This window comes from Pipistrellus hanaki, assembly GCF_964339955.1.
Source record: "Pipistrellus hanaki genome assembly, chromosome: 10".
In the NCBI taxonomy this organism is placed as follows: domain Eukaryota; kingdom Metazoa; phylum Chordata; class Mammalia; order Chiroptera; family Vespertilionidae; genus Pipistrellus; species Pipistrellus hanaki.
Genome location: NC_140512.1, coordinates 45,398,232 through 45,414,964, shown reverse-complemented (window position 1 = coordinate 45,414,964; position 16,733 = coordinate 45,398,232). Strand labels below are relative to the sequence as shown.

The 16,733-nt window shown below is 41.0% G+C and overlaps 1 protein-coding gene across 1 annotated transcript; it reads left to right on the top strand.

The window, feature by feature from the left end:
* Positions 1 to 799: 799 nt before the first annotated feature.
* On the top strand, positions 800 to 5,392 carry PIP (prolactin induced protein; the record flags this gene model as incomplete). Its single annotated transcript, XM_084896560.1, has 4 exons — positions 800 to 894; positions 2,831 to 2,936; positions 4,826 to 4,940; positions 5,268 to 5,392. The coding sequence occupies 4 exons, from the start codon at positions 800 to 802 to the stop codon at positions 5,390 to 5,392; spliced, it is 441 nt and encodes a 146-aa protein (XP_084752686.1).
* Between the last annotated feature and the right edge of the window lie 11,341 nt (positions 5,393 to 16,733).

Sequence of the window (16,733 nt, the reverse complement as noted above, 5' to 3'; positions counted from 1 at the left end):
TGGGGATGTGCCTGCAATCAAGGTATATGCCCTTGATCAGAATCAAACCTGGGACCCTCCAGTCCACAGGCCAATGATATATCCACTGAGCCAAATTGGTTAGGGTGACATGACCACTTTTTTAATACTTGTCTCACAGCACAAGGCACATAGCAAGACTCAAAATGAGGTTTCCCTCCTTTAGAATAGATCCCAGTGCTATGGCCTCAGTTCTCCATCATCCAGAGAAGCTCATCACTAGTTTCCCTGCATGGCTGGTTGTGACCCTTAGGGAAGCCTTGGTCACCCTAGCTCCCTAACACTTTTATTTTAGCATATCCTCTTGAATTAGTATAAGGGAATCAAGCAAATGTGTCCTAAAGCTGCAATCTGAAATCTGCTTCCACAGCTGAGTTCTTTTGTCTCCAGAGACAAAGGAAGGAAGGACTGAAGCTAAGGCTACATACCGCTGGATAGACAGGTGTATAATGATGAGGGGTAAGAAACCATTTCTTCAAGCTGGGAAAGATCTGTGTATCTTTTGAGGTCCTGGACATTCTGAGAAACTCTGGTACTGAGAAAATGAAGAAGGATCATCTAACTTTTCTCCCAGACTCCAATGCTATAGTGAATGTTGACTTTTTCCATAGAAAAACAAACTAGTTCAACAAGGAAAGATCATGAGAAAAAAGGGTAATAGGGTGACTATGGTCACGTGAGTCTGCATGGCAGCTCTCCCATTCCCTTAATCTGCTTATAAAGAGTGTGCTGGGCACCTGAACCCTACTTTTCCAGAGCATCATACTCTGTCTCTTCCAGCATGTACTCTCTCCAGCTCCTGCTCAGGGCCAGCCATGCTGCCCTGCTACTGGTTCTCTGTCTGCAGCTGGGGATCAACAAAGCTCAGGAAGACAGGTGAGCCAAGCCTTTCTCCTTAAAAAAAAAAAAAATCTTTTTTGGGGGGAGGGCTTTTTTTCTTATCATAGAAATCTACATATCCCTTCCTGAAAACTTTTTCAACTTCCCAGAGATCTAATCCTAGAAGCTCTCATGAACTCATACCAATCCCACCTCTCTCTTCTTAGGAACTCCATCAATTCCCCTCACATTTCCCCTAGGTGCTTCTAAGTTGCCCATGGAAATAAGGCTCCCAGTGCACTTGTAGGCTATAATTAATAATCAGTCTTTCTCTACGGTTCAAGCCTACATGTTGTCCATAGTCTATACCTTTATTAGATTTCTGCTCAGTGAACTTCACCTTCTCACACTTTGCCTCCTAGAAGAGAGGGTTTAGCAGGACTGTGGGTTGGAACAATAGCTTTGGACACCTTTGGCAGAACTCACTGAATGATCAGAAGCCCTGGACACTGATCCTTGGCCCCACAGTCCAAGGTTGAGCTTGCCCAGCACTATAGACATTCTTCCTGTGCAGAAGCCTGAAGACAAATGTGAGGACCACTTACTGATGACTCCCCACTTCAACCCCCTATCTCCCACTGGGACCTGAGAGCTTGGGTTCAGAAGCCAACTCATTAAGGGCACATGTTTGAAGGAAAATTGGAGCACACAAAATAAATTAGAAAATGGAACAATTTGGAGGGAGAAGCATGGACGCTTGTAAGATCTAGGGATTTTTCCCTACAGGAAAAGTGTTTGGAATGTAGTTTCTGGATTGTGATTCTGGTTGTACCCTCTGTGGAAGGACCAGATGCTTCCCTGGAGGAAACCTGTCAGCGTTTTGACAACCTGATGTAATAAGGTGGATGGGTATCTAAGAAACCCTAAGTGGGGATGGGTTCAGATATAGATGTCACTCCACTTAGCCCTGAGGGGCAGCAATTGTTGATAAGCTGTGCTACTTATGGTGATCAACCATCCAAGTTTGCCCATGAATAGCTTGATTTTAGCACTGAAAGCCCCTCCCAGCAAACCCTTCGCTGTCAGGCAAACCGGGGTGATTAGTCTCTCTAGCTGTGCTGGTCATCCTGTCAATCTTAAATACATTTACAAATGGGAGAAATTCTGAAGAAACTGAAGGACGTGTGCCCCTTCCCTGTGTAGTGAGCGCTAGAGCAGCTGGCACAAGAAATGGAATTTCTCTGGAATCTGATGCTTTCCCCTAGGAAAATGGGGCTGGGAAGTACTGGAGGCTAAGAAACTGAATTCCCTCCTGTCTCACCCAACACTGAAGGTGCTTTGGCAGGAGTTTCCAGGAAAGAGAAAGTAACTCTGCTGGTCCTGAACCCCCTCCTCACTGACTGAAGGAAAACACTTGACTATTCTCTTTGTCTCCATGTCCTTTTCTCCAGAAGATTGTGGTGTGTGGCCTGAATGTGGAAGCTGTAGTTTCCAATATGGCATTGTGTCCAAATCCCCTACAGAACTAAGTACTAAGTACAAATCCTAGACCCCACCAAGAACCAAAGAAGGAGGATCTTCAAGAAAGGCCTCACTTCCAGTGCACTGAGGTGTTTATGATTCGTTAATATAAAATTTAATACTGATTTTATTATGACATGAGCCCTCCCTGTCAGTAGATAATCAGCAGAACCTATAGAGTTTTATTAGGAAATGTGATACTGTACTTTCATTGTTTTTGTTTTTGTTATTTGTCAGTGGAAGAGAAGAAGATGCTCAGTTTTAAATAACATGTCAAAATTGCTTTATTAAGTAAAACTAAATCAGTACAAATAGCCAAACTAACCAAAAAAATCAAAACTCCCCAGGAAATTCTGGTCTCAGCAGCTGACCATCTCCTTCTCCTCGTACCTTCCCTGCTCCCTGCTCATTGTCCCCCTTCTCTCATGGATTGATTTTTGCTCCCTACCTGCTTTTGTCTTCCCAAAACCAGTCGACAGTTGATCAAAATGGATCTTAAATTGCCCCAAAAAACAAGAGCAAATGAAGAAGTCTCTGCAACGCTTGAAGTTGGAACAGAATTGAAAAAATGTATGGTGGTAAGTAGAAGCCCTGGGGTGGGAGTAAAGTGAATAAAATCCAACTTCTTAATTAAGTAAAATGCATTAGATGACATAGGAAAACTACCAGATTAAAGGGCAGTGATAAAATTATTAAAAATAAATGTATAATACAGTAATACATGTTTTGTTATTTATACATTAGCTGCAAACATTCACAACAGAATAGTTAAATTTTAGTTTATAAAGATTACCTATATGATGATTATGGTTGCTTAGCCTATTGCTGGGTGTGAAAGCCAATACCAGATCTTATTGCCAGAACCGTGACCAAGTCCCAATTCCTAGAGCCTTTGCTATTAAGTACCTTCAATCTTTGACAACAAATCACACATATCCAGTGGTTCCAAATTTTTTTGTTCTAATTATACAAGTATTGAAAGGTCTGAATCATGAAGATATAGTGTTATAAATGTAATAAAAATATAAACAAGGCAAGGTTAGCCTTCTTAAAAGAAACACCAGGATATTCAAAATATTTTTGAGTAAAATTGCAATGGTGAGAACACTTAAACTCACTGTTTGGAGCTGATGGGCTATTTGTGCAGAGTTACCACTTACATGGGCAGGTATTGGGAGATAGGCAACCAGTCCCAGCCATACCCATGCAGCCTGGTGATAACTCCTGCCCCTGTGTTCAGGGTAGCTATAAGGCCAGGCACTCTTCTGAGATATATAAATCTCTAATGTAGCATGAACAAATCTGTTTCTCCTTGTGATAAAAATCACTCACTTCTAATGCCACTGTGGGTAGTTGGTGGCATTCACAGCAGAAGGAATGCTCAATTTCTATGGGAACTTAGGAAAATAAACATATAATTTCTTTCCACAAACTGACTAAATTCTATTCATAGACTCCTTGGATCTATGGTCCTCAGGTTTAACCCCCTGTGCTGATCATGAACTAGAACATTAACCTGACTCTGCTGAAACACCTATATAGTGCTTTGGGTTCTTAAGCTGTACAGCAAGCATGTCAAACTCAAAGGCTAACATGGGCCAAATAAATAAGGTATGTGGCCCATGGGCTGTGAGTTTGACATGTTTGCTGTACAGCAGGCTCAAGTTAGGAAAGAGAAGAGTAAGTTTACCTTCAAGATTGCATTTGCTTATCTAACAGCATGTTGGGTGGGTAGTTGCTGTCCTCTCACAACTTAGGAAAGTGGTGTGTGACCTGAATGTAAAGTGGAAGCTGTAGCCAGTAAAATCAGGCCACAGGCAGCATTCTCAAGACACTAAACCAGTTTGCTTTGATGGGTATCACTGCCATATTTTTAGGGCAGATATTAAATTCACAAATGATGTCAACCACTGCCTATAAGGCCAAAGTACTAATTGCTTAGCCTGATCAAGTACCATATTAGCTTAAGTACCTTAAGTCACCCAAGGGATTCTTTACTTACTAAAGATCCCAGAGTTTGAGAGGAGCACAGCTGGGACTTGGTCATGGTTCTGGCAATAAGGCCTGGTTTTGGCTTTCACACCCCAGTAGTCAGACTGCCGCCACAGACCCATTCCTGGAGCCCTTGCTATGAACCAAGGCAAACCTAACCCTCTCCCCCACATGAACTGCTGCCCAGATGAGTGCTCCTGACTCTGTGGTTCACTTACCTCCACCATCCCGAACCCTACACCCACATGCTAATGCAGGAATAGAAGGACATGAGGACAGAAAATCTTCTAACCTTAATTTCAGCTCCTGAGATGATACTACAAAAATGGACTCTCCCATGCCTTTCTCCCCATCCACCCCTGCTCTTTGCCCAATAAGAACATCCTGATCTCTCCCTCAATCCTCTTGTCTTTCTCCCCCTTTCCTATTCCCCATTCCAACTCTGAGTCATCTCTCTCCAACTCTTCCTTCACAGATTAAAACTTACCTGGTAAGCAACCCTCCAGTTGATGGGCCTTTAAATTATAAATACACTACCTGCCTGTGTAAGGAACATCCAAGAACCTTCCTCTGGGACTTTCAGGTCAACAGTAAGTAGAGGAGTCATCCAAGGGAAGAACTACCCACCTGAGAGGAAAAACCATAGAGAAATGTGGTTATGGATCAGGAACAGAGCCTGCGGCAGAAGGATGGAGGGGATGGGGAGGGGAGAAGGAGAACAACAAGCAGAGTAGAAGGAGACCATGGCCAAGTTCAAAAGGTGAGGGGTTGTGTGAGAAAAGCTAATTAGGGAGATTCATTTGTAAATAATTTGAGGAAGCTGAGTCCCAGTTAGGCAGGTGTCTGATACTGGTAGAAAAGATAGCACCCTGGGGATGAGAATGTTAAGCTGTGATCTTTGTCCCTGTCCCTTTCAGGTACTGTAATAATTGCAGCAGTGGTTGATGTCATTCGTGAATTTGAAATCTGCCCTGAAAACCTGGCAGTGAAACCCATCAAAGCAAACCGCTTTAGTGTCTTCAAAATGCTGCCTGTGGCCTGATCTTACTGAAAGCCTTGTCTCACTGCCCCCTACCAAACCCCAAAGTGGTTTCCTCTAAGGAACGTGGCCAGGTGTGTGTTGAGGTCTGTAAAATAAACTTCCCTCAGCTTCTCTGTGTTCTGCTGTGTCTTCCTGCCCAAATCTCTCCCTGAGGAGCTTCAGAGTGCCCAGGATTTCTATAACTTCTTTCCTTCAAAGAGCCTTTGCTGAGGCGATCTTGTAGGTTCTCACTGCCCATGAAGAGGGAGAGAAGGCAGATGGAGAAGAGTGGGGCCATTCTCAGAGTGGGAAAGCATGGTCTAAAACTCATAGTAAGTGAGGGGCAAAAACTGGACCAGCGTCCAAGTTTCCCTGCTCCTTCACCTTCTATGTCCTGCTGTCCATCTAGGAGCCCCTTCAGATCATAGGAGATGGGAGTCAGCTGCATACTAGGACAGCAGTCAGTGGCAGAATATTCTATTCTTTTCAACTGGTGAAAAAGGATGGACTAAGTGGTGCTCAGGGAGATTGGGCAGCCCAGGATGCACAGTAAACTGAAGAGCAGAGGGGGCCCTGTGGGGCCCCACCAAAGAAGGCCAGACAGTGCTTCCTGAGAGAAAATGTAAGCCAGGGTCATGGGCACAGAGTGAGCAGAGAGTTTTCTGGCAAATAAATTAGTAGGCACCAAAACCCCAACGCATGTTCTAGGCAGGTCAGCTCTTTAATGTTGGGTGGGATTAAGAGCAAGCCAGGCGGACCAGAGAGGAGGCTGGCAAGGGGACAGCACAAAATCAGTTTGTAAGGCAAGAAGGTGGGGCATATCCTCAACATCACTGATCTTAAATGGGAATCATATCCAGAGCAGGAAAACAGTCACTGGGAAAGTTCACTTGATATTTTAAATAGAATAGTAACATTGATTATATGCCTAACATGTGACAAAAATGAACTGATATTCTTCTTATTATCATATGCCCTATTAAAAATAACTATACACACACACACACACACACACACACACACACACACACACACATTGGAATATTATTTAGCAATGAGAAAGAAGGAAATCCTTCTATTTCTAACATAGGTGAAACTTGAGGGTGTTATGCTAAATGAACTAAGTCAGACAGAGAAAGGCAAATAGTGGAGGATATCAATTATAAATGAAATGTACAAAAACTGAACTCATAAAAAGAGTATAATCGTTACTGAGCTGGGTTGCAGGGGAACTGGAAAAGTTTTGATCAGAAGATATAAACTTCCAGTTATGCACACATTATAGAGGTTAAAGTTGCTAAAAGATCTTAAATGTTCTCACCACAAAAAATAAATGGTAATTATGTGAAGTGATGAAGATGTTAGCTAACCCTATGGTGATAAACATTTTGGAACATATAAGTGTATCAAATCAACACATTATATACACTTTAACATTACAAAATGTTTTATGTCAATTTTACCACAATAAAGCCGGTGAAAAGATTGACCAAAGAAAATACTATATGCACAGCCAATAGACACAGACAATAGTGCAGTGATGGCCAGAGTGAGGGGATTAAGCTGATCTAAGATGGGTAAAGGGGAAGAAATGAGGGACATCTGTAATAGTGTCAACAGTGAATGAATTAATGAATAAACAAATAAACAAATAAACAAATACAATTATTAAAACCACATGCATTAAGTATGTATTCATTTATTCATTCAATAAAAATCTATCAAGTGCCTACTGGGCCATTACCTGCTTTAGGTATTTGGTTTTACCAAAGGGAATCAGGAATTTCCCATCCTTATTCTATATAATAAAAGGCTAATATGCAAATAGACTGAACAGCAGAATGATCAGTCACTTTGATGTGCACTGACCACCAGGGGCAGACACTAACACAGGAACTACCCCCTGGTGGTCAGTGTGTTCCCACAGGGGAGTGCGGCTCAGCCAGAAGCTGGGCTCACGGCTGGCTGCCAAGAGCAGCGGCAGTGGCAGGAGCTTCTCCCACTTCCACCACAGTGCTAAGGATGTCCAACTGCCTGCAGGCCTAAGCTGTCAGTCAGATATCCCCTGAGGGATCCCAGACTGTGAGAGGGTGCAGGCCATGCTGAGGGACCACCCCACGTGCATAAATTTTGTGCCCAAGCCTCTAGTAAAGTTTATATTCTTCATGGGGATAGACAATAAATGAATAAATTCTATTTTTAATTTCTTTATGAGAAAAATGAGATGAGAGGAGATAAGTAATTTGCACATAGCCAGAGAATGGAAGAGCTAAAGTTTGAACTACACAGGCAGCCTGACACACAGGAAGGCCCTTGTTCCTACACTACACACACTACACACACTATACTACACACACATTACACAATACAGACATGGCATTATAATCTGCACTACACTTACACTACACACACACACGCACACACTGCACTACTTCACACACTACACCATAGACTATACTACATACACAGTACACTACACAGACATTGTACTATACTACACCCCCACACAATACACTATACACACACTGCACTATACACACTACATACTATACTACATACACAGTGCACTACACAAACATTGCATTATATTACACAGTACATACAGACTACACTATACTACACACACTGCACTGCACTACATATACACTACACTACACATTAGACACACTACATACACACTACACTCTACATACACTACACGTGTATACATATATGTGCACACAGTACACCCACGCGGCGCACAGTACACACAACACACACACTACACTACATACACGCTACAGATACCACACTGCATACACACTACGCTACATTACATACTATACACTACATATATGCACACCACACAGACATTGGACTACACACAACACACACTATACTACACTTTACATTGCATGCAAATACATGACACAGATGCTACACATTGTACTACACACATTACATACACATACATTACATTACATACACTACACACAATCCACTACACCACACACTGCAAAGACATACCTCCCCCCAATCTCCAACAGAAAGCATTTCAAAATTGCCAATTTTAGCTTGTGCATTAATTTCGAGCACACCATTTTCTCCTACTATTTTCTTGTCCTCCAGTGAAACTAGAATTCTGTTGTTGCTGTTGTCAATCCTCGCCCGAGGGTTTTTTCAAGGAAAGGGAGAGACAGAGAGAAACATTAATCTGAGAAAGACACATCAATTGGTTGCCTCCCACATGGGCCCCAAGCCTGTAACTGGTATGTGCCTGTGACAGGAATTGAAGCTAGGACCCTTCAGTCCAAGGGCTGACGCTCCGTCCATTGAGCAAAATCAGCTAGAGTGTGGCTAGAATTCTTAGTTGCTTATAGCACTGGCCAATAAAAATAGAAAAAAATATTTTAAGTTACATGTGTGATATTGAATTTTCTGATAGCCACATTTTAAAAAGCTAAAAGAAACAGGTGAAATTAATTTGCCAATATATTTTATTTAGTCCAATATACCATAATGTCAAGATGTCCAGTTTATTTCACTTGGCATAATACTCTCTTGGTCCATCCATGTTGTTTCGATGGTAAGATTTCTATGTATGGTGACAAATGGTTAATAGGTTTATAATGGTGAGTGCTTCATGAAGTAAATACATTTTGAAACACTAGGTTGTATATCTGAAACTAATACAATATTGTATGTCAACTGTAATTTAAACACATAAATAAATATAGCGCTGGCTAGATGGCTCAGTTGGTTGGAGTGTCGTCCCATTTATCAATAAAGTTGCTGGTTTAATCCCTAGTCAGGGCATATACAGGAGACAACAAATGAATATTTCTCTCATATCGATGTTTCTCTCTCTCTCTCTCTCTCTCTCTCTCTCTCTCTCAATCTTCCTCTCTTTCTAAAAATCAATATAAATATATCCTCAGATTATGACTAAATAAATAAATTAAATAAATATGAAAAAAGATAAAAATTTGTAAATAAAAATAATGGTCAATTTTTTAAAAAATATCTAATACGCACACACAGGCCTTAACGGGAGTAGTCACACACACAGGAGGCCTCAATAAGGTTCATTCACAAACCCAGTTCAGGTGGTCTTATCACCACATTACTATCTCAACTCTGTGTCCTTGGGCAGCTTCTAAAACAAGAAAAGCTTCTAAAACAGTATTGTTCTGAGCTCGAGGAAGGAACAGAAGAACCTCCTATTGCCCAGGTGCAGCTCATGGGTCTGACTGGCACTCACATCTTCTTTATGACCTTCCCCAACACCTTCATACCTCACTCTACCCCTAATTAAAATTCCAGATGATGGCTGGAAACTTTTGGGGTAACTTGAGGGTCTGCTGAATCAAGTGATGAAGGCTTAGATCTGGATGTGTTGAGTTAGTATAGCGCTGGGGTGTTGATCTGTGAGTGCCTTGTGTGGGGCCTGGATGAGGTTGGTTGATCTATTTGGAAATGTCTTTTGTGTGAAGTGTATCCTTGGGCATGTGGAGGTATTATTGATTTGAGAAAATGCTAAGTAACTGATTTACTATCTGAAAAATTTAAAGTTCTGAAAGTTTAAGGTCTCTTGCCAAAAAGAGGTTTTAAAGCTAACACCTTAATTTTAATGGAGAAAGGGGAAGACAAGCCCTTCCCACCCAGAACAGGTAATCCAATTCCAACCAGCAGCTATCTTTAAACAATGTGTCCATTTACACTTGAATGGCTACACCTTTTGATAGCCTAAGGGTAAGTTTACATGTAAACAAGTTTGCTTCTCAATTCCCAGAGTAGAAAAAAAACAAGGTTTAAAATTATTGGATTTTAAAATTTATTCTTGGAAGTGTAAAAGTTTATTAATTAAAAAAAAACAACAACAACAACAAAAAAAGGAGATTGAAAAACCTGATGAACAATAATAACGGTTCATTGTAGTAGAGTCAGCAATATGGGAGGGGAGTGGACTGACTGTTCTCTGGGAAAGGGGGAGTGGTGGAGGGGGAAAGAGACTGAACATAAACTGTGCACCTATGGATGAGGACAATGGGGGGTGAGGCGGGGGTGGAGGGTGGGGTGGGAACCTGGTGGAGGGGGGAAGAAATGAAGAACCTTTGTAATAATATGAACAATAAAGATTGATTAAATAAATAAATAAAGGAAATTGCCAATAAATAAATAAATTAATTAATTTTTAAAAATTCCAGATGAATGTTGATTTTTCTCACAGAAATACAAATAGGGTAGTAATGAGGAGTATCCCAAGGTATGATGATTTTGGCTGAGTGGACCTATTGATCTTGCTACACTAATAAAGACTGATCCTGGCCCCTGGATACACAGTCCTCCTGGTGTCAAGATCTTCCAGCATGTGTGCTCTTCAGCTCCTATTCAAAGATGGCCCTGCTATCCTACTTTTGGTTCTCTGCCTGAGACTGGGTCCAGCACAACTCAAAAAGCGAAGTAAGTCACCTCTCTCTTACCTACAGAAAATGTTCCAGGAAAGATACTTCTCCTAATCCAAAAATCCACATTCTGTGTTTCCTGCCCTAAAATTACCCACCCTGGAAGTACTCAGTATATGTGTCTCTTGGTCTCTTTCCCTATTTAGAACCCGTTGTGGAAATTATTGAATCCATGACCTACTGCTTCTTTGGGTTTTTACTCAGTTTCTATTGTGAGTTTATCACTTTCATCTTTTTCTCCTAAAAAGAGAAGCATAGGCAGGGACGTGGGTTTGGTCAATAACTGTGGGATAAGCTTTGGATTAGATATATGTGCTGCACAGGAGGGGACCATAGCCCTGGTCACTACCCAGTACAAGGGGTTGTGATGATCTACCAACTCAGAAGATCCCTGTGGCTTCATTGGCAGTAATGCTCTTCTTTTCATTAAGATCTGACCCATACTCTAGAGTTCAGAGTCTACAAGACCTGAGCATGTTTCCTCAAGCAAGGAAAGGTAGAACATGATCCTGAAACCTGACTTTTCATGAACCTATTCCTATAATCAGGATCTATGATGTGAAAAGGCTGGTCTGCAGTTCTATAATTATCAGGCTAAAGGGGGGAAAAGAAATACCAGATTCCAGTTCCTTATTGGGGGGAGAGGCATTGAAATGGGACTATGTCTTTATGAGAGGAAGCACTGAGTTAAAAAAAAAAAAAAAAAAAGTCATAGGAGATAATAACTTATGAAGCCAACAAAACATGGGGAAAAAAGAGAATCTAGCAGAAGGGAATAGAGATGTGCAGATTCTGATGAAGGGATACCTGGGGATTTCTCTAAGGAGAAAAGAGACTAAGAGGACAGGGGTGATGTATGGAGTGAGTCGGGAGTTAGTTTCATTAGGTTGGCTTAGTAGAACTTGTATGTTCCCCTCTCTAGAGGAACAATGAGTTAATGAACAAAGTTAATGAACAAAATTGATCATCATATTAAACCTTACTTCCCTGACATGATTAATATATCAGACCCTTCATGTCTTCCAAGAAGTTCTACTATCACAGAAAAATAAGCTTTCATGGGTCCCGCAGTGACTACACATAAGAAATGAGATGGAAGGAAGAGTATCTCAGGCTAAAGTAGACCATTCAACCAAATCACTTCCTGCCCCAAACAGCATCATGGACATTCAGCAGGGAGTCTGTGATGAAGGAAAAGCAGCTCTCTCAGCCCAGTTCCCTGTCCTCATTAGTTGAAGAAGAATAGGATCTCTTTCACTCTGGCCTCTATTTAGCTCTTCCCATTGTAATGCCCAAGTGTCATAAACCCCAAAGACTACCAGGGAGCCAAATCCGATGCAATTGCAGAAAGCCTGTATTTATTTCGGACTAGTCGGAGCCCAGTCTCACCTACACCAATGAGGGCATGGGCGAGAAAGAGGAAGAACTTAACATATCAATGGGTTTATAGGGAGGGTGGTGCCCCTACCTTGGCTGACCTGATTGGTTGGGTTAGGCCTAGGGTCCAGTTACCTGGAGCTGGACCCGCCCTACCCTGCCCTCTCCCCCCCACCCCGTCTGCCCCCTCACCCCGCCTTGCCCTCTCACCATCAAATGACACACAGGGTCCTCAGTGTGAGTCATGCAAAGGGGATTCTTATAATCACCTCTGTGCCTCCCCTGCTCCTTGTATCCCTGGCTCTCTGCCCCTCGGCTTTCATCCTACCTCCCAGGCCATCCCAGTATTAAACTTTTATCTGACTTTGGATTTCTGCCTCTTTCACCATATCTAGAGAAAATGTAATTTCAGCAAACCTATGAATGCATCAATTTGGAGACTCAGATTATTTGGTATAGCTCGGGATTAAATCTAATGTGCATCAATGCATGGTGGTAAGTAAGGATTGGGTCTAATTCATTGGGGAATGAAAGAGAAATAAAAATAATGTTGGTAGTCATCTCTGACTTTATGTGAAACAAGACCTTAGGAATATTTTGCCTACCAATGCTTTTGTATTCATTAGCCATGAACCTCAGAGCTACCCTTTTAGGATTGTGGGTATTATTATTTTTATCTTAAAGATAAAAAAGTAAATAAATGGTAGTGTGGAGAGGATAAAGGAGTGGAAGCTTTTAAGCATGGGGTCAGGACTCTTCACTTCATTAGGGGAGGGGAGGGGAAGGGGAAAGAAGGGGAGAGGAGGAGAGGAAGATAGAAGGGGAGGAGAGGGCAGGGAAAGGGAGGAGAGGAGAGAGAGAAGGGAGGAGAGAGAAGGGAGGAGAAGGGAGGGAGGGAAGGGGAGGGGAAAGGAGGGGAGGGAAGGGGAGGGGAGGGCAATAAAAATGGACCTAAAACCAAATATGGATAAAAATTACTAATAATGATCAAGGAGCTCTGCTAAAATTGTGCCAGCCTCCCCATTCCTGCCACCAGCCTACACAATAAGGCTGAGTCAGAGAGATACCACATAATAGGCCATGGAAGATGTAAGAGAAGCTGCAATAATGTGGTAATTATGATCCCCCTCATAGATGGGAGATGTCCCATCAGATGGAAATTGGCTTTTCCAGTCACTAGCTCCATCACCTTTGCCTGCTCTCTTGATTGAGCATTCAGAATCCATACATCCTCCTACTTTACTATCTTTATATCAATCCCCCATTCTTTTGATGCCTCCTTGGGATTTTTAGAAAACAGAAGAAAAGATGCAGAGTTACCAAAACCCCAAAGAGGAATACAAATACTGATAGTACCTAATATTTATTCAACTATATATGATGCTTAAATGCTTTTGAGAAGTCCCCTTTCCACAGATCTTTACTGATGCTGATACTTTCCCTTCTCAGGTCTAGTCTCAGCAGTTTTCATCTCCCAATTGAGAACCTTACAGTCACTAGGTACATCTTTCCTCCGATTAAAAAATTGATAATTATATTGGCTGAGGAAAACAGGCATGATATACTAAGTTGGCTAAGTGCTTTCAGATTCTGTGTGTGTATTTGCACAATAGCCATGATACTTTCTATTCATAGAGCTCTGGATCTTCACAAAGCACAAAAACTCATTGATTCGTATAAACCAGACAGGTAAATATGCAGATTTAGAAAGAGCTCAGAGAACAAATACTATGTCACAAAGCTGGAAAGCAGGACAGTTGGGACATAAATCTTGCTTTTATTTGTTTATTTTGAAAGATATTACTCATATTTAATAGTTTATTGATTTTTAGAGAGAGAGAGAAAGGGAGAGGGAGAGAGAGAGAAAAAAAAATCAATGTGAGAGTGAAACATCAATCAGCTGCCTTCTGCACATGCACCCTGACCAGGAATTGAACTGGCAACCCGTCAGTACACAGAACACCACAGCAGAGCCAAGACCAACCTTGCTTTTATTTACTTGGTTGTTTATTTGGTTTTCCCACCACAACAGAGTACACAAACTGATGTTTCAGATTTTAATAGCTTCCACAGAGAAGTTCATTTAATTCATTTTCTTAAGGGACTTAGGGTCCCTTATGTCCAGAACTAAATGCTGTCCAACAATGAAGGCCCCTTGCCCTTTCATTACTTAAAATAAAAACACGTAAGGATCCATTTCATGAATCAGTTGACTATTTCAGTGCTAACCAGACACACATAGTGATTTTATTCCCACTCCATGGGACTGATAACCTAATTAATTAATTAATTAATTAATTAAAAATAGATGGCCAAAGTAAGAGGCAACAAACATTTATTTGTGATCCAAAAGAAAAATATTTGAGAAGCACTGCTCCAGGTAGAAATCAAAACAGTGCTCTGATTAAGAAGTGAAGACAAGGAGTATTTATGAGAAAGGGAAGGGAAATAACTGTGTGAACAGGGGAAATACTATGAACATTTTCAGAGATATCTCACCCACCAACTATATCATCATTAGAATTATTTCATTATCATTAATTATGTACATTCATAAATTTTAATTTACTCTGAATGAAGAACTCCATTTGTCATCATGCATCCTATGCTATACTTACATTGTTAAATCAGAAACAACTCCCCCAAGATAAAAAAGTGATCTATTTTTTTATCTCTTGATTTTTAATATTCCAAAATAGATTGAGTGACCTTTGTGTTGTTTTACCCTAATTCTGGTCAGCCTACATTGGAAAAAAAAACAAAGGAACTTTCCCTACAATCCTTACTTCCCTAGTATTATTGTTGGGTTTCTTTCTTTAATAAAAGGAAAATATGTGTGTGATCATTTATATGTAACTAAATAAATTTATTATCTCTCAAGTACTTTATTTTGCAAAGGTTTGCCTCTTGAAAATTAGTATCTGCTTACTTTATTAATGTAATATTGTGATTTATAATATATATATTTGGTCTTCATCCTTGTTTTCTGACATTAGGCTTCTAAAACTATTGGAATTTTCTAAGTGATGAATGATAAAAACTGGTTTTTGTTATGTTAATGAGATTACTTTTGAACTACACCAAAGGATGGGTCCTGGTTGTTAGAAGAGCTGACCCTGTGATTAAAAGGTTGGAACTTTCACTCCCACCTCCTCAACCCTTGCACCTCTTGGGAAGGGCAGAGGGGCTAGAGATTGAATTCAACCATCAATGGCCAATGATTTTATCAAACATGCTTATGAAGGAAGCCTCCATGAAAACACATAAGGACTGTTCCGAGAGCTTCCAGGATAGTGAACATATGTTGAGGTGCTGGGAGAGGGGCACTCCCTGCAGAGAGATGGAAGCTCCACACTTCTTCCCACATTCCTGGCCTACATACCTCTTCCTTCTGTATGTCCATCTGTATCATTTATCATATCCTTCTATAATAAACCAGTAAATGTAAGTAAACTGTTTTCTTGACTTCTGTGAGCCCCTCTATCAAGTTAATTGAACCTGAGGAGGGAGTTATGGGAACCTCTGATTTACAGTTGATGGATTAGAAGCACAGATGGCAACCAGGACTTGCAGTTGGCATCTGACATGGGTTTGGGGCAGTCTTGTGGGATTGAGCCCTTAATCTCTGGTAGACAGTGTCAGAATTGAATTAAATTGTATGACATCCAGAATTGCTTGGTGTGGAGGGGGAAAACCCCACACATTTGATGACCAGAAATATCAAAAGTGTCCTATGTGAGCTGTAGAGGAAGTCTCACAGGTGAAAAACTTTTTTTTTTTCCAACTCAAGTATTGTCCCCTTAAACAATGAGGAAATCATAAAAGACTATCAGGAAAAAATGGCAGTCAAGTCAGCCCTGCATTTAGTTTTTGGAACACACAAAAGGACCCACAGGTCCAAGTATTATGACTTAGTGGGTAAGAACATGGTCTCTGGGACCAGCTGGCTTGGATTTGAATTCCAGTTATATCACACTCTAGGTCTATGACTTTGGCCACGTTTCTTAGTCTTAGTTTCCTCATTCTTAAAGTAGAAATAATGAAAGTATATCCTTCAGAGGATTGTTGTGAAGCTTAAATGTGATTATATACATGGTATTTAAACAGTGCTTAGCACATCACTGGAACTATATTTGTCTTTAGAGTTATTATTATTTTCAAACAGTTCTCTAAAGTCACAAGTGAAACTGTTATACAGATGTTCAAATTAACTGGAGCTAGTAAAGAACACAACACTCAATACCACGTTAGTGGCTTATGAAAGAGTATCTCTTCAAGTCCTTCCCTGGGCCCCATGATTAAACTAATACCATCATGCCCAAAAGGACATGGGAGAGGATTAGAAAGCAAATCCCTCATGATTTGCATCTCCAGATTTGATTTGGAGCTAAGAATTCTGAGACAAACAAATGGAGTGAATTGGAAATGCTGCACCAACTGCTTCCTCCTCTGAGATTAATAGTGGGAGCTACCAACCATCTGCCCATCAAATGCTAGGGAGACATTCTCTAACAGACAGCTAAGAGGAGTAACCACTCAGG